This window comes from Condylura cristata, unplaced genomic scaffold (genome assembly GCF_000260355.1).
Source record: "Condylura cristata isolate star-nosed mole 26May11 unplaced genomic scaffold, ConCri1.0 scaffold00025, whole genome shotgun sequence".
NCBI classification, from domain to species: domain Eukaryota; kingdom Metazoa; phylum Chordata; class Mammalia; order Eulipotyphla; family Talpidae; genus Condylura; species Condylura cristata.
In genome coordinates this window covers 13,988,392-14,011,273 of record NW_004567126.1, presented here as the reverse complement: position 1 = coordinate 14,011,273, position 22,882 = coordinate 13,988,392, and the positions used below count along the sequence as shown (strand labels likewise).

Here is a 22,882-nt window from a genome sequence, read left to right as displayed (position 1 = left end):
CACACACACACACACACACACACACACGGGGAATACTACTTAGCTGTGAAAAAGAATGAAACCTTGCCATTTGTGATGGATGGATCCTGAGAATATTATACTAAGTGAAACAAACAAATAAAGCAAAACTGAAATCATAGAAGCAGAAAATAGATTGATGGTTACCACAGGGGTAAAGGCTTAGGACGAGATGAAATGAACAGGGTCCAGAGGTATGAATTACAGTTACAAAACAAATATGTCAAGGAGATGTAATGTATGGTATAGGAATGATAATCAATAATATGGCATTACAAATTAGAAAGTTGCTAAGAAAAGATGGTAAACAGATTTATTACGATATTCAACAATATGTACAAACAGCAAATCATTATGCTGAGTTTCATTGCCTGAAACCAAAATAATGTAACATGACAGAATTTAGCTTTTTATTTATATTTAGTTTCCTTGCCAGAAAAACCCTTTTTGTAAGTTCTAACAACTTATTATCCAAATATTTAGAACCTGAGTTTGTGATCTTAAATACTGATCATGTCAGTGGGTTACTGAGATTTGAATGCAGACATTAAAAATGGTTGAAATAAAACCTAGTAGGTCTATGTGGTAGCATATAATCTGAATAACAGTTCTGTCCCACTCCCTAAATAATCTGAAACTAATCAGTTTACATTTGTAAACAAAGAAAATGAATGAAATGAAGATTCTTCTCTTTACCTCCACTGTGCCTAGAGGAATCTTTAAGTACCACTCCAAAATTTTCTGCAGTCTCTGAAACAACAGGGCGCTTAGGGACACCCACCGGTGGAGAAGATGCCTGGGTGTTCTTTGATGATGCTGTTTTCTCTAGAAAGGTTAAAGAACATACATTGTAACATAACCTTATGTTCATATACAAAATAAGAAAAGATACTATGAAAGTCAACCAGTGTATGGACATAAAGGAAGGAATTTATCTGTTACAGTGTCTAAAATCTAACACCTAATTAAAAACCCTTTTATTATATATAAATCTTAATTCTAAAACATAAAATTCATCATTCTAGAGCTGTTAAGTTTCTTCACAGGAAAACTGTCATGTTAGTTCTAAAATTTCAAGAAGCAAAAGGTGAAAATGGGTGATACCTTTTAAATGAACACACATAGTTAATACTCAGCATCGATTAGCTCACACTATGAATAAGGACTAATTATGAAATTAACTCAAAGTACTTTTCAAGCAAGAAACACTCATTATTCTAGTCAGCCTCAGCAATTAGATGAACCTTTTTTAAAAACCTTTTTTAAAAATCAACATATTAATTCCTTCTCAATCATCAATCATATCTCCTTCCACCCAGTTGCCATCTCTGCTCACTGGGGTCTTTTTGCCCATTTATGGTGAGAGTAAGAAATCAGCTTTCAGCCACACCTGCCCTCATAAACTACCCCACAGAAAGCGTCTCCTTCCTTTGCACTCCAGCATTGTCTCCACAAGTCTTTCATAGTACCTGTCATGTTCCGGTCTCTCTGCCCACACCTGTGTCCTCCTCTAGTCGACCCCTCCCTACAGCCAGAGTCACCCCATGAAACAGACATGGGTTGAGGAGTCCCTGTGACTCTGCTCAAAACCCTCCAATCCCTCCAGCTCCCTCGGAGTCAAAGTCCTTGCAGAATGGACCAGGGTTGTGTGACTTGGGTACTGACTGCGCCAAGTCCTGAGAGTCCTGCAGCCTCCTCACTTACTCCTATTACCATGACCCCAGGGCACACCAGACACCCCACCCGAGGCACTTGTAATTCCCCCTGCAGGGTGTTCCTTCCCCCAGTGGCGTTCCACTCCACCTCTTTAGGTTCTGCTCTGCTATCATTTCTTCTCTGACAGCTGTAGCCACCTGCGTCAACAGTGACAATGCCATGCCCCTCACTTCTGCATCCACCCCCCGACTCACCTCTCTCATTAACACTTACAACCTCCAAAGGTACTTAGAATTTAGGTATAAGTCTCTCCCAACTGGAATATAAACTGCGTGAGGGTAAGGTGTTTTGCTGATTGACCAACACACCGAAGAAATTCAGTAAATATTAGCTGAGCTGGAATTCTGCCTTGTAGTTAGACTTAAGTGCATGTGTGACCTTTCTGAACTAAGCAGAAACTCTGTTAGAATGGACATTACTTTGATCATCTTTGTTTTCCCTTTATCACCTACCCAAATGCCTTATCTATCATTAAGCTCTCAAAATTACTTGGAGAATATTAGCTTAGATGGAATAATACAGCCGTGCAAACATGGCACTATGAGAGCATATTTAGCGAATATATTTAAGAGACTCTGATCTACGAATAAAGTGCTATCACAACAGCCAGCTCATTCTTCTCCAGGACAGACCATACTCACCTTTGCTAGTTCGGAAGGTAAGCATGGCAGGCTGCCCTTCACCTGCTGTGCTTCTTGCTACCATCAGAACCTCATAGAGACTAGACGGCTCCAGTTCGGTTAGGTGGAGCTCATTTTCGCTTCCTGGGACCCGAACAGTGTGCCAGCTTCCCGCCACGCCAACACCGTCATCTAACTGCTCCAAAGAAGTCAAGTTGTTAAAAAGAGGCGATAAAGGACTAGAAAGCCTTCCACTCACATTTGATAAAAACTAGAAACAGTTCAGTTCTAGAGGAATGTTGGGATGCGACATACCACACTAAGTGAAACAGACCTTGGTAGCTTTGACTGTAAAATGACTCCTGGCTTCACAAGTTACTAAGCAAGTCACTTGCCCTTCTACAGCATATTTCCTTTACTTGTTATGGAAACAACACTCCCTTCTCACTGGGCCATCGAGAGGATAAAGTAAGTATACAATCCTATGTATTAATAACAATATATAACATACATGATGTACAATACATTAGAATATAAACTATATGTGCTTGTATGTTTATGAATTGTACAATTATGTATCACATATTTCAGCATTCCTGTTTCACATCTTGAAATGTTTATTGGCTAGAATGGAGACCCAGTCCCCTGTGTCCTGGTTATGGAGCCAAAAGACAATGTTCATGGATTTTCATGCAAAAAAAAATTCATCATTTAGAATCATCAGATTAGAAACACTGGGTAACTTTTCAAATACCATCATGTGAATTTTCTAGATTTAAAAATATAACTATTAAATGATGAATACCAAAGTTATCTTGGACAAAGAATATGAAATATGAGCAAACCGCACTGAGACTACCAGCAGGAGAGGGTCCAGTTCACTTCGGTGAAGGACTGTGGTCCTCTGTGTTGGGTGTGATGTGACATACATCTGAAGTGGTGTGAACCTAGACCCCTAAATCATAGCGTCATCTACAGCACTGTGAACTAGTGATAACCCATAAATATATACAGAAGTGCATTACATCTGTTCCCTATTCTTTCCTTTACTAGTCTCACTAAACAAAGAGCAAAGATTTTTTTCACTTCACTGTAATACAAGTTTCCAAAGAAAAAACACCTGAGAACTCAACTGACAGACACCTGATAAGTCAATTAATAGAGGACCTCCGTTTTCCATAGATAAGTAATCAAAGTGGCCACACAATACAAGTTTTTAATACAATGAAGGAAACAACTTGAAATGCAAATGACTTTTAGAGATGACTCCAGACTTTGTTCAAACCGTTGTTTCTAATAGAAACTGCTTGACCTGCTAAATGAATTGTATTCTACAATCTTAGAAAGGGGAGGAATAACTTTTTAAAAAATGGTTTTCTGAATTTTATACCCACAGTGCAAAAATGCTTGATTAATAAGAAGTCAAGATGGTACCAGGTTATCAGAATCTCAGTTTGGGGGGAAATTATTCATACTTGATTCTTACCGTTTTTATAAGGCTGATGAATCCTGCATGAGTGTTGGGCTCTCTCCCCCAAACCAAAATCCTGGACTCCTGTCCCATTTCCCACCACTCCACCAATGTAAAAGACAGTATATGCTATACACGCGAGGTGTGAGAAGAGGAAGATGATCAAGGGGAAGACATTACCTTTCGATATTTCACAAAATAGGCATTGATGGGCAGGCCGCCGTCCTTCCCAGCCCTCCACACCAGGCTGTATGTGTCTGCTGTGTGGGTCTGTGGGGGGCTCAGAATGATGGGGGCATCAGGGACTGAGACACCACTGGAATTTTTCTCTGGAGATGACTCCACCACACTGGAATGTTCCTTCGCTGGAAATGTGCTCAATAACCTAGTTTCTGAACCATCTCTTCCATCATTCTGAGTGGCATCTGAAGGTGTGACTGTTCCTGCTTTTGTATTTGTTTCATAAGGAACTACAAAGAAAGGGAGAAAGAGAAAGAAAGGGACACTCAAAGCAATCCGTTACTGCAAGGTGTCTGAACAGCAATCTAACTGCCCGCACTGACGCTGTTAGCACAGGTGAGCCCTAGAACTTAAAACGGGTCGCGGTTTACTTGGTAATTCATGGAAACATTGACTTTCTAGCAGCAGTCTTGTTGATGAAGGAACAACTTAACTGTGTGGAAATTTCACAATGCAGTCATTTATTGATTTACAGAATTTGTTTTCCTTGTTCTACATCTGTAGTAGAACAACTTGTTAGTTTAACCTCAGAAGACTTTAAGTAGAAGAACATGGAGCTTTAAATATTGTTGGTGAAACACAATGAGTAGTGCTCCCTCTTGGGAACAAAGTGAATTAAATGGCGAGAGCATGATTGAGAGGCAGGCTAGTACCTACAGGGGAACTAGTGTCCAAGGATGCCTTGGGCTGACTCTAGACTGGCCTTGTAACAGGCGCTCACCATGGAAAGCAGGAGGGAGGTTTGCTCTCCAGTTTCTGTTTTTGTTTTTAAGATTTATTTATTTATGCATTAGAGCTGGGGTTCAGGCCAGAGGTGCAGGGGTGAGAACTCACCAGAGTCAGAGTGGAGAGCAGAACAGGGAGACTGACCGAAGTACAATGCTGAGCGGAGCAGTGGGTGAGACATGAGAGGTCTGCCTGGCCATGTGGATCACCTCCAGGGCAGGGATCGGACTCAGACTGAAGAGTCTGTGGGTAGCTTCAAAGTGCTGCGCTTTAACCCACTGTGCCACCAGGGAGGGCCTGCTCTGTTTTAAGTCTTAAGAAAACCTGACACTTACATGTTTATGCTGCTACATATAGATGAATTAAGGGGAGAGAGAGCGTTGTGAGGGTAGGTGGTGCCTTCACAAGGACCTGAGAGTGAAGTGGTGTGGATGGTCCAGCACCAAAGATCATCTGATTAGCACACTTGCGAGAACCCAAGCAAGGCCAGTAGAACTGACTGGCTGCATCCAGTTAACCAGAGACTTCTAGGAGATAATAAAGCGATAATGCTTTAAGTCATTAACCCTTGAGTAGTTATGTAGCAATACTTTAAATACCTATCCTACACATGGAAACAGTCTACAATCAGAAAGAGGCAAGGCATGGAACAAGACTGCAAAGACAAAAGAAGAGTTTACGTATTTCTAACTGCCAATCTAAAGACAGAAAAAAGAAGCAGACAGCCTTAATACTTACAACTAAAGGCATACAGAACAAAGATAAAAGTAATCTGCGCTAGAAAAATAGGCAGCACACAATCCAGAAAAAAATATTGAGCTCCTATGTGCCAAGCATTGTGTTAGATACCTAATAAACATAGTCTCATTTAATTCTCTAAATCTTTCTAGGTCGACAGAAACACTGCGACTTGTACAGATGAAGGAAGCAGGATTCTAAGATAGTAAGCAATAATTGGCAGAAGAATATGTGGAGTGCTACAGTGAAAAAATGACACAATTTATGAAAACAAAAACATTGCCAGAGCAATAAAATAAATTTAAGGATTGACAACTTGGCTTCTCTAATATTGTTACTAATTCTGGCAACAAAATGTCTCCTGTTTCTGACTACTTTTTTGGAGGAAAAGAGCAGAGGAAACGTTACAGTTGCTTTTCCACAATGAAGTCAGATTCCTGTAAAAGGTGGGTGTGATTTTTCGGAGACCTACAGTTTAGTACAGAACCACCAGAAAGTAGGAGTGACCGGGTAAGGCCAGTTCTCTGTTTGAAAGAGAGAAAAGGTATCCCAGAAGCATCTCCATCTAAGAAAACAAGCAACTATTGGGGGGGGGGGGGAAGAATGGGAGAAAACCAATGAAGTTCACTGAGACAACTGCAAAACACTGCTCCTGGAACAGCCGTGTTGATTGAGTGAGTCAGAGTGTGGGCTGGGTGGACGGGGGTGAGCAGGCAACAGTGAATGGAGGTGATTGGCTGTGGCTCAGAGTAGAGGGACAGCCCTTTTGTCACTGGAAGCTTCACGGATTCTCTAGGCAGATTACCACTGGGATGTGGTATCTGGCTCAGGAGAGTTAAAATACCACAATGCCTCAGTTTATACAGAAGCCCGAGGAGAAGTGGACACTACAGCCAGGGCTGCTTCTAGGAGCATCGAAAGTCCACCTCCGTTATTTACGATGCAAGGAGACTTCTCTGTAACTTGTATGCAAACGGGGGTTTAACTAATTTTGCTCTCCAACTCTTAATAATTTAAATTAAGCACCCATATTCAATTTGACACTACTTACAAATTAAATTAATACTCTAATTGTTTTCTGCATATGTTATCTCAATGAGCTTCAAAACTGGGTGAAAGGGTAAGAAGAGACATCTGGCACTTTTTAAAGGTAAGATTTTTTTTTTTAATTTGCAATAAAAGACTGATAAAACTCTAGTTTCTCAGTATAACTATAGCAATGGAACAAATTAATGACTGAATGGAACTAATTAAATGGGGAATATAACCAATCTGTGCCCACTCATGCCAGTAACTCCCATTTCAAACCATTCAGGAAACGCAGAGCAACTTAACATTTTGAAGAGCTACAACTCTCTCTACAAATAGTTATACATCCAAGACCTGGAAAACTAAAAGTCTCTGGAAGGGAGGGCCTTGGGGACAGGGAGCCATTGCTCCAATCTTACTACCCCCATTACAGTAAGTCAAGTAAATGATTAACAACATGCTAGAAGTTAATAAGGCTCCACTTCCCACAGCACAAAAGGGGCTGTTAGAGCCTGCCTGAGCTTTCAGAAAGTCAGCTGCATCTTCCTAATACGCACACAGCAGGTACAAGAGGCAATAAGGACCGAGCAGGCAGGATGCAGCTAATGGGGTTCCTTACACCCTGATAAACAAAAGGGTATTTATCAAGACTAAAATCCTGGAAGGGGGACTCTTGAAGACCAAAACAAGGTTTTTATGTATTTTCTAAGGGCTTCAGAGAGCTCATATTCCAAGCGAGGCAGCTAGATAATGAATTGGGTTCCATCAGCTACCACTGTGATGCCTTTGGCTCCCTATATATTTACATAAAATAGTGATTTCAGCTAAAAGCTACCCAAGCAACACCTGCAATACACCTGTCTTACAGCTAACAATTTTGAACAGAGCCACTCTTATTTTTGCTTGGCAGACTATACACACATATGTGTATAGATTTATACAGCATTCAAGTGCCTTCATTTGAGGATTCTTCAGGTTACTACAACCAGTGGCTATTTCTTCCCTAAACACTTCCATAGGCTAATTATAAAATCATTTTTATAATACATGTCAATATAGCTCATAACAATTAGCAATAATTCTGATGGAACTGAAGTCTTGATATTGCCAGGCACCATTATAAGCACTTTACCCCTTAAATTCTTAAATCAACCCTAAATAGTAGGCCTCTTCGCCACACCTGCTGGGTGAAACAAGCAGCAGCACAGAGAAACCTGACCAGGCTACAAAACTCCTTGACTGGCTCCACCTCTGGCATTCAAGGAGTAGCACAAGAATGTAAACGAAGTCTCTGGCCTCCCCACTTCTCTGCCTACCTCCAGCTTCCTCCAGGGCCACAGGTCCTAGTATGCATGCGAATGCATCCCCACACCTCTGTCAAAGACCTCTGGCCACTGCTCTGGGTTCAGGGCTCCTGTAGACTGGTCAGAGGCTCCACACTCTGGAGGGTAGATCTGGGGAAAGACCTGTGTGCAGCCGGGCAGTGAGCTCATAAAAGCAGCACATTCTGCTGCCCCCCACCTGTTGTCTAGAAGAACATGGCTCCACACTCGAGGTAAACACAGCCCTTTGATTTCATGAACTTTTTTTATGTGTGGAACCTGAAGCCCAAGGCGCCAAGGGTCACAAGAAGCCCTCCAATTCAGAGGCCCGGCGCAGGGACCTCAGGTGCCGAGACTGAGGGCGGCAACGCCCTGTGACACTCAGCCGCCGCATGACCACGCTATTCCTTGGGAACATTGCTCTGAAGGCGGACACAAAACTTGAATTTGAAATTTAAGGCAAATTTGAATTGATTCGAATTGGATTAACATTCCATCTACTAATACTTCAAAACATATAAATTTTAAGCCACTATCACCAAATATCAACAAAATATAAAGAATTAATAACATGCATTCCATCAGCAAAATAACTACGACTACGATGGGCAGGGGAGAGACACACAGGTAATGCTTGACAGCTTGACGACTACATCCTTAATGAAAGCCAACTTTCCACTTTGCCTACTTATCCAGGGTTCACCTGGAAAATATCAGCAATGACATTTTGAACAGCTTAGAAAACCACAAAAGCATTAACCTCAGAAATCAAGTTAAGTCTTAGGGTTTGCTCCCAAATGAGAACTTTCTATATAACAACTGCAAGTGAAAGAAACACATCATAGGGCCCTCCCTCTTAGCGCAGCGGGTTAAAGCACAGCACTAAAAGCTAAAAGCCACTTCCACATGAGTTCAATCCCTGCTTGCCCCGGAGGCGACCACATGGCGCGGCAGACCTCTCCTGACCCGCCCGCTGCTCCCCTCAGTAGTGTACTTCATCAGCCGGCCTGTTCTGCTCCCCACTCTGTCTCTGGTGAATCCTCTCACCGCCCCTGCACCTCTGGCCTGTACCCCAGTTCTGTATGTACAAATAAATAAATCTTTAAAAAGAAAAAAAGAAACACATCATAAATGGAGACAGAGGCTCAGGGAAGGCCCAATCACACACAAAAAGCACACTTAGACATTTCACTGTCACCAGAAAAATACACACCTTATTTAGAGCTGGCTGGTTTAACAAACTTTATCCCCAACAATCAAGGGAAACTGTTCACCTGAGAAAAAACACTAACAGCAACTCACCAACTGTGAGGACTGATTCTGACTGTGTGGTGCCATGTGAGTTGGTAGCTTCGCAGGTGTACTTCCCGGCATTCTCCTGAGTGACAGTCTGGATATACAGAGAGCTTGAGCCAGCCCGGGACATGACGAAGTAGGCAGGCTCCAGGTCCAAGCTCCCCTGTCTCAGTAAGTGTGATTTTCGGGATTTGGATCTCAGGACTTGAGACGGATGACTGGTTATCAACCCATGCCTGTCATACCAACGGATGACTGGAACTGGCATTCCAGTGGCATTGCAGGACAAAGTAAAGAAGTCTCCATCCACCACCTTCGCACTTGCTGGTGCTGTGATTATCACTGGCTTCCGTCCACTGCCTGTTAGAAAGTAATCCACATACAAAACAATCATGCATGATGCCAAACAATCTCACCCTACTATGTAAATGTTCTCAACGTCACGTGCAAGCAACAGTCTGGAATTGTCTTCCATGCATGGGGTTCTAAACAGCGTTTTACACGCCTCACAGTGTGGTGGACATATTCGTCCACTGAAATCAGTGTTTGAAAGGTCATGAGTGAGGATGATACAGTAATGACAGTGTAGCTGTCTTCCTTCTCCATGGTTTCACGTTCTGAGGTTTCATTTAACTGTGGTTAACCACGGCCTAAAAATACATATAATGAGATAATCTGAGACAGAAAGAGACCACATTTGCCTCACTATTACAGTATATGGCTATAATTGTTCTATTTTAGTATTGTTGTTGTTGTTGAGATCTTAAACTGATTGACATACTAAACTTTACCATGCCATATGTCGGAAAAACAGTACTCAGTACAGTCTGTAGTTTCAGGCATCATCTGGGGGTCTTGGAATACATCCCCCCAAGGATAAGGGGGGCTACTCTGATGATGAGAACAAAGAGAATCCCTCTCCTGCTAGCCTACTTCTCAACTTCCACCAAGTACAATAGTCAATGAAAGAGTATTTCATAGTTACAGGGCTCCTAGACATTTCCCACACAGTTCCTGCCCTTCAGAAAGAAAGAAACGTATAGAAAGTCATCCGTGGAAGTGTTCCAAGATCTATCCCAGATACAGGTGATTGCTGTAAATACAGAATGTGTGAAGCCGAAACCTGAGACTTTAACAAGAAAAGGGTACAAAGGAATATGGAACTAAACAAGATTCTTGTTTAAATAGTCGATTCATTGGGGGAAGTAAGTAGATCTGATTATGAAAAGCCTGGGAGAAAACCTGCTCTGAATGAAAGTGGATAAACATACTTCTTGCTTCTAGTGTAAACTGGCCCCAATTCTTTCCTTTTGGTGTCAGGGATTCTCTGGGGCTAGTGTTACCTGCACCTACACTCGAATATTGACTACAAAAGACATTTCTCCAGCGCAGCTTTTTCTTTCTCCACCCCTACTTCCTGCTTTATCTGAATTAAGTAACACTGCCTTGCGTTGTGTGTTTTAGAAGTAGAGGCATGTTACCACCCCACACCCACCACCAGAGCACCCCCATCCATTCCCACTGTCCCTTGTGCTCCTTTGCCACTTTGTTCTCGCCCCTCCCCCACTCTAGTAGCCTCAGTTCTATAGTCAAATTTCCAGGGTCTGTCATCAGCGTGCTTTCTCCGACCTTTCCTTTAGTTTCTCTGTGTTCCATGTATGAGTGACACCACTCAGACTCATCTCTCTTAGCATTCTCCGTCCAGCTCTAAGGTGACAAAAGTAACCAATACTTGGCATCACCAGGTTCCTGAATGTTAACCCACCCAGTAGGTATCAGAATGCTGACTGGTCAGAGACTGCGCACTAATGAGGATGAACATGTTCCCTCCCCCCTTTGGTCCATTTTTTTATTAGGCCATTTATCTTTCTTGTAATGGTTCAGAGCTGACTGTGGATACCAGATACAGGGGTTGTTCTTTTGTTAGCTATATATGCTACTAGATCTTCCCCAGCTTATTTTCATTTTAATAATATGTTATAATAATGAGGATGTTTCCATTTTAATATATTCACATCAATCTTTTTTTTGCCCTCTGTCTTCTCTCTCCTTGAGTTGGGCTATTTTTTCCTCCCCAAAGACACTGGACATTAACACTTCTGATTTTCTGGCTTTAAGACTTAGGTTCAGACTTACACCATTAACTTCCTTCCTTCCTACCCACACAACTGACTCACGCCACTGGCTTTCCGCCTTTCCCACCCTGCATACAGACCATGGGATTTCCTATATTAAATCTCTTCCTAAGTATATCTTATATACACTGGCTTTGTTTCGCTAAAGAAATCTACCCAGGATATTGGTCTATAGATTCACATTCAGGTACAGTATTCACTAGCGAACTACTGAGGTTTCTCTATATTGACAATCATAGAAGCTGTAAACTAATAATTTAGTTTCTTTTTTATCCATATATCTCTTATTTCTTTTTCTTTTTATTCTGTGCTGGTCAGAATCTCCAGTATGATGATGAATAAAAGGGATTTAAAAAGGAATACCCGTAACATTTCACCTTTACATTTTTTTTTTTCTGTTAAGTTTTCATAAGCTATTCTTCATCAAGTTTTTTGTTTTCTTATGAGGGCCACACATGGATACTGAATTAGGTCAAACTTTTTTCTGTTTGTAGTGAGAGAATAACATTCTTTTTCTCATCTTTTAAAAAGAAATACTATGAATGGCTTTAAATTTTCTAATTAAACTTTTTGGTTGATTACTGGGATAACTTTTTGATATACTGATGCCTTGCTAATATTTTATTTAGGATTTTTTGCACTTATATTCATAACCAGACTGGCCTTTCATTTTCCTTTTTTATATACCATTCTTTTGTGATTTTGGAACCCAAATTATATGGACTGTAGAATTTCCATTTTTTCCTTTTCTTTGGAAGAGTTTGTGTATTATTTGGAGTGCTGTGTTGGCTAAACTAGTCATAAAACCATCTGGCCTGATGTTTTCTTTGTGAGAAGACTTTTTAACTCCTAATCAGTTTCCTTCATAAACATAGTCTTATTCAGGCTTTTTTTGTTTTTTAATTTTAAGTGAGTTTTATTAAGGTATAGTTTTTCTAATAATTTTCCCACTTCTGTCTATATTTGTAAATCATTGGCATAAAATTCACCAGTTCATTTTAATCTCTACAAGACATATAGAGATTACAGTCCCTTCTTATTCTTTATTGCTTGTGTTTTACCAAAGACTTGACAATTTTACTAGACTTTACAAAGCAGCAGCTTTTATTTTTTCTGATGATCTCTGCTTATCTTCATTTTCTATTTAATTAATTTCTGCCTTTCTATTTATTATGTCCTTTCTTCTATTCTCTGTGACTCTATTCTGTTCTTTTACTTACTTATTTTCAGGCTTATTTGTCTGCTTCACAAGCATTTAAAGCTGATCATCCCTCCTAAACTTTCATTTTTGCTATACCCCATGCAATTTGATCTGTGGCATTTTCCTTGTCAAAGTATTTAAATTTCAGCTATGTTTTCCTTGCTGTAGCATTGATTTACAACACTATACATGATTTAGAGGTCCAGGTGTGTATCCCCAACCACACACCACCAAAGCACTGAAAGTCTGCCCCCACCAGTCTACTGTGCCCCTCCCCACACTGAGCTAGCCTCTTTCTCCCCCTTGGTGACCTCAGTTCCGTAAGTCAGATTTCCAGGGTTTGTTACTTTATTATTATTATTATTATTATTATTATCATCATATTTTTGACCCAGTTATTAAGAAGTCTAATTTTAAATTACATGTTGACTTAAAAGTATTTTTTTATTATTCACTTCTAAATCCACTCTACTAAGGTCAAAAGTTGGTCTGTGTCATGTTGATTCTTTGAAATCTTAATGTAACACACACACAAAAGATTAGTTTCTCTAATATATAAAAAAATTCTATAAATCATTATAGGATTCTTTGAAATCTTAAATAATATAACACATACACAAAAGATTAGTTTCTCTAGTATATAAAAAAAAACCATAAATCATTAAGAAAAAAATTAACAGCCTAATTATTAAAATGAACAATTAATATACAGGAAAACAAATTCAAATGACTCATAAACATGAAGAGCTGGCCAAATTCACTCATAATAAAAGAAATATAAATGAAAGGGTACTTATTTTGAACCTACCAGATTGGCAAAGATTAAAAAAATTCACAACACCTTGCACTGATGAGTATATGAGGAGACAGGCAGTGATACATGGCTAGTGGGAGAACAGAACAGTTTTATAAAGTAACTCAGTAAAATCTATCAAAACTACTATATGTTTAGAAGCTTCATTGTTATGAACTTACTTTACAGATATTCATACATGTGCTATAAAATAGTCTCCACAGAAGAATGTTCATTGCAAAACTCCTTGTAATGGTAAATGATTAAAAAGAGTTATCAAGAAGGTACAATCTTTACAATTATATACTGGAATACTAAGCAACATTTTTGAAAAAGAAATGAAAATACTCTTCAATGAACCTATGGGAGATCTCCAAGGCATCTGTTAACTGAGACATTCAGAGTTAAGAATGCTACTACCACCTACATTTAAAATATATGTACTTAGGGCCTCCCTGGTGGCAGAAGAGATTAAGTTTCAGCACTATCAAGCTAGAGCCAGCCACTAGGAGTGAGTTTGATCTCCCATCCCCGCCCCCCTCAGGGAGCTAAACCACAGGGCACAACAGACGTCTCTTGTCTCTCCTACTGCTCCCCTCAGCAGTGTATTTTAGTGGATCCACCTATTCTGCTCCCTATTCTGGCTCTCTTTTTTTACATTATTCTTCATTTTGTACATTTTCCCATCTCTATTGTATTCCCAGTGGACTTCCCACCACTAAACTTCACTCATGTACTCTTCCCACCCCTCCCCATTCCATTTCTGGTGAATCCTCTTACCACTCACACCTGACCTATACTCCAGTTCTTGCATAAATAAATAAATAAATAATAAATCTTCAAAGTGTGTGTGTATTTATACACATTATGTATAAGAGATTATATGTGCACATATAACAACATCTGGGAAACGAATTAAAGAGATATCTGGTTGGTTGGGAATAGGACTGAGAGAATTTTATTTTTAAGCGGAGTCATATCTGTTTAAAATTTTTTTTTAATTTATTGAACTTGATTAAATAAGGCGGCCTTTTCATGGAAATGTCCAGCTACAACTAGAAAGGAATAAAGAAAAATTAGCATAATTCTGTTATTGTGATGGTGTCATTTCCCTTTAGCAAAATTAATTCAGTTTTCAACACCACAAAAGTAAAATTTGCTAAGATTACATGACCTAAACACCTACCTTTTTCGATTTCAAGTCTCCCAGTAGACTGCATAAATCCAATCCCATTATCTGCTACACATTGATATAACCCAGAATCTTCCATGGTAACATCACTGATTTTCAGGACATCTCCTGCAGTCAGATGCCTTGGGGACAGTTGAATAGGCAGGGCGTTATGAAGCCAAGTGCGATTGGGGGCAGGGTTCCCATGTATATCACAAGTAAATAGCACGGTGGCACCCAGAGATACTCGCTGCTCCTGCAGCCCTTTAGAAATTGAAGCACGCTCTGAAATAAAGCATAGAATTCAACATTAGGCCTCAAGACGTACTTTTTAAATTATCACACAAGTCATATAAAAGTCTTGCTACCAATAACTACTAGCTGAAACCAAATTGTTTACTCACATTCTCCCATCTGCTGTGGTCATTAAGAAAAAATTAGAAATGTATTTCAACTCTCCTCTAGGAGGAGAAACCATATGTTGCCAGTATGTCATAGTGTATTTTTAGAGCTCTCACTAGCCACTCAACTCCCCCAACACACAGGAGTACACACACAACCATATATAAACATGGTTTTTAATATTTGTGTCAGGTGATTGGTTTTAAATAAAGTAATCGTTTCCCGGATTTCATAGTACACACGAACCAAAACTAAAGAATGCTTATTCGGAGACTGAATTCTTTTCATGGTCAATGATGCTTTGAGGTTAGGTGTACAATAAGCAAAAACTTCCTTTAAATCCATCAAGACACCTGTTACTTACCTAAGTAAATCATGCATTGACATGCATAACAAGCCCAAATAAAATAATTATAAATTTTAAACTTGTCATTAAAGTTTAAAGTCCATTTGCCATATGCTTTTATTAATTCCAGTCTAATCTACCTCAAGTCTTGTTAAAAAAAAAAAAAACACATGCAGAAGATTTACAAAATCATATTTACTATGACACAACTTACTACCCATTTTTGTTTTTCATAAAAATCTGTTATGATACATGCCTTTTGCAACAACATGGATGGAGCTGAAAGGGCTCATGCTTAGTGAAATAAGCCAGAAAGAAAAGGAAAAATACCAGATGGTTTCATAGCAGGAGTATAACGGACCAGGGGAGAAAATAATAATAATAATGAACAGCTATATACCAGAGACATTTTTGGAGGTGGAGTGGGTAATGCAATCAAAACAGTGGGGAGAGGGAAATGCACTGGACTATGGTGATGGCACACGGTGATGTGGTGATGGGAAGCCCACAGGGATTACAACTGAGGTGGAAAAAGGCACAAAATGATGTTCACATGTACAAAATAAACTATTATATTATTTTTATTTTTATAATATAATTATTATATTATTTTTAAAAAATCTGTTGTGATAAAGGAACACATATCATGCTATAAATGACAGGGAGCTAAGCAGCTAAAAGGAGACACAAAGAACATATACAGAAATGGGGGGCAATTTTGTATAAGTCAAATACAGGTAAAAACTTCCAAAACAGAAAATTAAATGACCAATTTCTTTTTTAAATGAATTTTTCTAGTCAGTATTCTTAGTTGCAACTCAATACTATATCCACTGATTCAGAATCTTCCCTTCTATTGGTTTCTAATCTGTCTTCTCCATGTATGAAGAAGGAAGAATAAGATCTGAGTCATGTCACCAACTTGGGTGTGGGGGAGGTTCCCAAGTACATCCCAAGTGACAGGTTCTCTGCCTCCCAGAAATAAAGCCTAACTGAGCCATCCTTTAGAAAAATGAAGCTTGTGGATATTTCTGGACAATCTGTTTCATTTATATTTCACAAATGGATCTTCCACTCAAACATCAGTTAGACCAGGAAAACAGCCTGATTTGGAAAATATCAGTAAGTAGCATCTTACCAAGCACATTAACTATGTAAGTGACATGTCTCACATCTCCAGACTTGTTTCCCACCATACAGGAATAGTTCCCAGAGTCTGCTGGGTCAATGCTATCTGTGGCAAGATGAGAATACACTCTCCTCCAGTTGCTTCTGAGCACAGCGTCCTGACCGTCCTTCAGCCAGTACACTTGGGAGCCTGGGACCCCGCTCACTACACACTCCAGGGTAACAGGGCTATGAGAAAGAACAGCTAATGCCTGTGGAAGGGTAGGGTGGAGAATGTGAAAATTATCTGAAGAAGAACCTGAAAAAGAAGAGTAAACAAAAAAGATACTATCAATAAGTATTCTCTTCCATTCCCTCCCTTAATAAAGCATTGAGACTTCCCATTTTCCAGAAATGGGGGTGCAATTTTCTTGTAAGTCAAATATAGGTGAAAACACTTCTTTATACTATCAGGCTCAATTATACTTCTTTACGCTCTTGTGATAGCTAAACCATTTTTAGTTGAGAATTAGTTTTTGTGATCCTTCTGAATTAGCACTTTGGAAATGTAGATTTCTCCACAAGTACTTTTACTAGTACTTGTGCTAACCTCAACTCAACTACCATCATCTAAAACTCAGTTATCACTATTATCTTATCTGTGACAGAGAACAAACATATATTTTTCATAATTCAGCTAGCTATCATTTGACTGTCATCATATTTTCTCTATAAGTTATTTTTATTGAATAAAGGACAAAGTTATCCACATGTCACCTTAACCAAAATGCCCTTCTAAAAATTCACTATACTTTTAAAACACATGCAATACTATTCCATAATACATTTATGTATTAAATTTTTTATAAGACTTGATTATGAGACACAAACAAAAATCTGAAAAAAGTGAACTCTATTTCCCAGCTTCTTGGTCAGGAATGCTTTTCAGAATTCTTCCCAGTTACCATTATTCTCCCAAATACTTACGACTCACAAGGAGCTTTTGGCCAATGGGTTCAACTTTTAATTCATGTGTGACGGGATTAAAAACTGCACATTTATATGATCCTTTGTCCTCCAAGGAAACATTCAAAATCTGAAGATTTCCTGATGGAAGGATTAAGTAATTCTCTGAGGAAGGAAGGGGAGGTGGTTAAGGCCTGTCGTCATGAAGGACATCAACACAACTACAACCAACAGAGATTAATAGCTACGGTTTAAATTTAGGCATAAAACGGGCAGCAAAGACACACTCAAGGAAAAGTCATTAAATGAAGAAAAGGGACTATTAAGACAGAAAAGAAAAGGAGCAAATAGCAGGGTCCCAGTGCCTCCTCTCCTCATCCATTCTCTCGCTTTTCCAGTCTCAGTTAACCACAATCAACTGTAGTCAAAAATCTTATATACAATAACATTCAGAGCAAGAGCACATTCATGTAACCTTATTACAGTGCACGGTCATAATTCTTCTATTTCATTATTAGCTTCTGTTAACTGGCCTAGTTAATAGATGCATATGTAGGAACATCACAGTATAGACAAGGGTCAGTGTTTTCTGCAGTTTCAGACTCACTGGAATATATCTGTCTCAGATAAAGGGGAGACTTCAAGTGAAAATACTAAACCCATCAGAAACACTGGCAACAGACCTCTCAGTGCACACCGAAAGCACAGACAAGTGCCAACTCGGGCAAGCCTCCCTGATCACCTGTCATTCACTTATCTTTTTCTCAACATGAAGTCCTGAGTGCCTATTTCCTGTCGGTGATACAGAGTGAGGAAATGTGACAAAGGTTCTGCCCTCAAGCAGCCAGCAGGGAAAGCGGGTGGCAAAACAAAGGGATTAAGTAACAAACCGACAAACACCTTAACACAACACAATGCTGTGGGGTGGGGTAGGATGCGCTGGTGGGTGAAGATAAATAAAGGAGACAGTAGCCAGCAAGGCCCATGCTGTGGACACCAGCTAGGGGCAATCTTCTCCTGGACAAGGACCTGATACCTGACACCAGGGAACTGAGAACGTGAGCCCTGAGGGTGTGAGACTGAAATCATTTCTACATTATAACTATTTGCTCTAGTCTCTTCTTGACTTCTGAGAGTAGAGATAGTATATGTAGGTATTTTTTGTATCCAGAGTCCCTGGCACACAGAGCTTAGGGACATTTGTTCTGTGGATGCCACTGACTTTTTATGAAAAATCTCACCTGTAGAATGTTTCAGCCACTTTCCCCGGATTTTATAGCGCACCTCAGCTTTGGGGTTACTCTCTGGTACACTGCAGCCAATGAAACCAGTACTTTTTTCTGCTGCCGTAATAACATGCTTTGTTGATGAACCAAAATCACCAAGAACTAAAATAAAGAAGTAGGGAGAAGTAAACAAATAAGTAGACAAGTAAACGCATGGAAATTTGAATACTCTTTGCCAAAGGAAACTTAAACTAAAAACAGCATCTGCAGCATGGTGGTTTGGGAGCCGCATGACCTTTTTATCTTAGAAAGCAGGTGAGAGAGACGTGGTGTGGTTGAGGACTGGGGCCAAATCCTGGCACTCTTTTCCAGAAGTCAATGCTGCAAGGAGGCTCTAAGACAGGTGACTGTTCTTAAAACATTAGGAAGAACTATAAAACATAACTGCTCCTATTCTGTCGAGATAAACCCTTTCACTTCAGCCCTTCATCAAAACCCACTTTTCCTAAGCATCTTTATTCTGTTTGTAGCTACTCAGTTGCAGTGATTTTTGGGAATAAACTAGCTCGTCGAAAAACAAAGCAATGTGTGGTAGGACGTAGTCTCAATCCCCTTCAGTTGAACTTGACTGCAGACGCAGCCTGCAGGGAGGGCTCTTTACTATCTCCAGTGCTGAGCAGCCAGTAGCCTGCCACCAGGCGCTCGGCCCGCCAGTGTGTGTCTTGGAGCTGTCCATGGGTCACAGCTCTACAAAAACATTTACTCTTCTCAGTTATGACAAACTCACTACTCCTGGGGAATCCAGATTTGTTCTGTAAATAGGGGTGCCCTTACAAAGAAGTTTTCCATTACTGGAAGCCATCACTGCTTGAAAGGCAGATGGCTCAAACTTACTAAGAAAACCACGCATTCCAGATCTTCCATAAGTTCAATACTCAACATTCCTTTCTTTATAGTCAGTTTTTCCCCCTGCTTCTTTCTTCTGGTTTCAATTAAATAAATTAAAATCACTCAGTAATCAAGGCAAATAAAACAATTCAATGTGAAAGATAAAGAAGTACTTGAAATAATGGGGTGTCAAAGTACACAACAGCAATTTTGTTCTTGTCAAAATTAAGGACTTTTAAGCAAAGAAATTTAAATCTCATAAGCTGTCCTTGTTATGACAAAATCATCCCCATATCCTTCTTACAGATGCAGTCACAGGCTAGGCTCACCGAGGTTCAAGCACGTTTCCCCAAGTGAAACAAGGACAAAGTAAAAGTTGGAATGAGAATGCCCCCATGTGTTTACCCTAAAGCCCAAGTTCTTTTCACTATTCAAAATGTAAGGATTACCTGATTTCGGGGAAAAGCACAGGTAACAGGAACCAAAGTGAACTCACCTGCAATGGATACCGTTGCTGGGCGGCTCACAATTGCACCAACACTATTGTTAGCGATGCACTGGTAGGAACCCACAAGGGAGGGGTCAAGGGAAAGGAGAGTCAAAGTCCCCTGACGAATCTTAATCTGTTCCATGTTTTTATCCAATTTTTTTCCATTATGCAGCCATGAGATATGAGTAGTCACAGGTTTGGCAGAACAATGCAGTATTACAGACGCACCAGCTTTCTGGACAGCAGACAGCGGCTCAGAACTGAAGTAAGGTGCCAAGTCTACAAGGGAACATTCCCCAGGTGCAAGGAGGGCAGGCGGGCAGGGGTGGAGAGGGAAGGGGAAAATAAGGAAGAGTGCATTAAATGCATGTCATCAGAATCTTTAACTAATGGCAGAAGCCCACATTTTATCTAGATATGTTATGGTGCGTAACAGCTATAAAAGTTCAAGGAACATTCTTATAAGTCCATTTTGGGAGAACAAAAGGCAGCATGTTAACCAAGGACTTAATAGTGAGGTGAAATAGGTAAGAATCCTTATAAGTGAGATAAAATACCAATTCTGTAAATGAGAAATAGCAAATTGCACTTCAAGATTTTTAAGAAACAGAAGAATCTGAAAGCTTAAAGATGACTTTCAAAATAAAAAGAATTCTCTGCTCTATTACCAACAAGATTTGGCTTTAAGAACAAATTAGTCCATAAATAAAGGTTATAGTACTTCCTTACCCTTCCCTTTAGTAGAAAATAATGTTCAAGTTTCAAGAAAGCAAAATCAGAAAAGTTAGGAAGTTATGCTGAAATATAGTCCATACATTTTGGGGTGTAAGGCCAAATAGGGTACTTAATCTTAACTTTTTTTTAATGTTTGGAATAGTTTCATTTGTTATGTTCGTTCCTCTAAAACTTGAGTTCTTAACACTGAAATATCAAAACAGGGGCCCTCCTTGGTGGTTCAATGGGTTAAAGAGCAGCACTGGGAAATTATCAGCAGTCGCTCTGGCATGAGTTTGATCCCTGACCAGGGAGCTGACCCACATGGTGCTGTAGACCTCTCCTGTCTCCTCTGCTGCTTCTGTCAGCAGTGTACTTTGTCAGCCTGCCTTTTCTCCTCCCCACTCTGTCTCTGGTGAATCCTCTCAACCCCCTGCACCTCTGGTCTATACCCCAGTTCTGTACTCATAAATAAATAAATCTGGATTCCCCTACTCCATCCAAAAAAAGGGGTAAGGGACAGGAATACTGCTGATTTGGTGGAATAAAATGTTAAAAGAGAAAAAAAAATCAATAAATGATTGGGTCTACTTTTTTTTTTTTTTTAAAGATTTATTTATTTGTGCATACAGAACTGGGGTAGTACAGGCTAGAGGCTCAGGGGCGGCGAGGGGCTTCACCAGAGACAGAGTGGGGAGCAGAACAGGCAGATCAACGAAGTACACCGCTGAGGGGAGCAGCGGGCGGGTCAGGAGAGGTCTGGCTCGCCATGTGGTCACCTCCGGGCAGGCGGGAATCAAACTCATGTGGAAATGGCTCTAGCTTCTCAGTGTTGTGCTTTAACCTGCTGCACCATCAGGGAGGGCCTGGGTCTACTTTTATAGGATAGTTAATCAAAAATAAAGATTAAATGTGTCTATTAACTGAATCTGAAGTTGTTGTTTAGCAAAACTAAAACATAAACCACTGAACCACTTTTCCTTTATAAAATCTAATGTAGCCATATAGTATTTTTAAGAGATTATAAATACTACTCATAAATGACCATCATATAATATTTTATATAAATCTTGACACAAATCCAAAAAAAATTATATGGGGGTAATTGAACTAGGTTCAGGCTTAACTACATTTAACAATAAACACATTTAAGTTTTCAGCAAGCAAAAGAATTAGATAACAAATAACAGAAGGTCATGAAGTTTGAAGTCAATATGTCATTTAAGCCAAGTATGCTTCATGCCAACCTGAGTACTATTATATGTAAATTCTAAAATTTCTCTTTGGTAGTATGTAGTAATAAGCATTTTATTCCTGTTCTAATAACCAAATTCAGAAACTTATTGATAAAAGTACAATAGGAAAATATTTATTTATTTATGCATACTAGAACTGGGGTGCAGACCAGAGAGGTAGGAGATGAGAGGCTCACCAGAGACAGAGTGGGGAGCAGAACAGGCGGATCTACTGAAACGCACTGCTGAGGGGAGCAGCAGGCGAAATAGGGGAGGTCTGCCATGCCATGTGGGTCAGCTCCCTGGCCAGAGATAGAACTCATGCTGCAGTGGCTGGTGATAGCCTCATTGTGCTGAGAGAGCACCACCAGGTTGGCCCAGGAAAATATTTATTTTTAGGGCAACGAAAGAGATAAATTACAGGGAGAGTGATGAGAAGCTCTGCTAATGCCCAGGAAGCAACGAGAGACCCTTCAATTGAGTAATGAATCGAAGTCCTTAAATGACTCAGGGGTTCTTATTTTAGGGATGTGTTTAGAAACCATTATAGTCAATTAAGTAGTAAAGTCAAAGCTTGATTTTATAGGATTGAGATGAAGAAAAGCTTCAGGCAAAACACCACTCTTACCTGAACTCACAGGAGAGCACAGAATCACAAACGTCACATACAGCAGTGTCTGTAAGGACCCAGAGTCTGGATGCATAGCGCCAGGTTACAGAAGCAGGCAGGACAGACTTCCCGAGCAACACCAGGCCTCGGCTCACTAAAAGACATCCAAGAGAAAAACAGGAGAATCTAAAGCACCAAAACAGCTGGAATCTTCTCTGAATAGCCAGAGCTGTGAGCATGATGGTATACATTTTTGGGCGTGGAGTGAACACCATAAAATAAGACTTCTATTGTGTGAAGTCACCAGAATTTTTTCTTTGTATAGTTTTGTATTGAAGTAGCATTGGCTTATAATACTATATATGATTTAAGTCATAGGTTCACACCTCTTCTTCAAAGTTCTGTATACAGTATGTCAGATA

The 22,882-nt window shown here is 39.8% G+C and overlaps 1 protein-coding gene across 1 annotated transcript in view; it reads right to left on the bottom strand.

Annotated features, from left to right (window-relative positions):
- The window catches only part of CDON (cell adhesion associated, oncogene regulated), a 58,502-nt gene extending 35,889 nt beyond the window's left edge, over positions 1-22,613 (bottom strand). Inside the window, exons 1-10 of the mRNA XM_004689116.2 lie at positions 22,479-22,613; positions 19,908-20,180; positions 18,539-18,685; positions 17,319-17,462; positions 16,363-16,650; positions 14,492-14,761; positions 9,183-9,536; positions 4,006-4,295; positions 2,376-2,550; positions 715-843 (exon numbers count right to left, since the gene is read on the bottom strand). Coding sequence (XP_004689173.1) covers positions 715-843; positions 2,376-2,550; positions 4,006-4,295; positions 9,183-9,536; positions 14,492-14,761; positions 16,363-16,650; positions 17,319-17,462; positions 18,539-18,685; positions 19,908-20,180; positions 22,479-22,554 — 2,146 coding nt within the window. The 5' untranslated portion in view covers positions 22,555-22,613. The remainder of the gene's footprint in view (positions 1-714; positions 844-2,375; positions 2,551-4,005; positions 4,296-9,182; positions 9,537-14,491; positions 14,762-16,362; positions 16,651-17,318; positions 17,463-18,538; positions 18,686-19,907; positions 20,181-22,478) is intronic.
- Between the last annotated feature and the right edge of the window lie 269 nt (positions 22,614-22,882).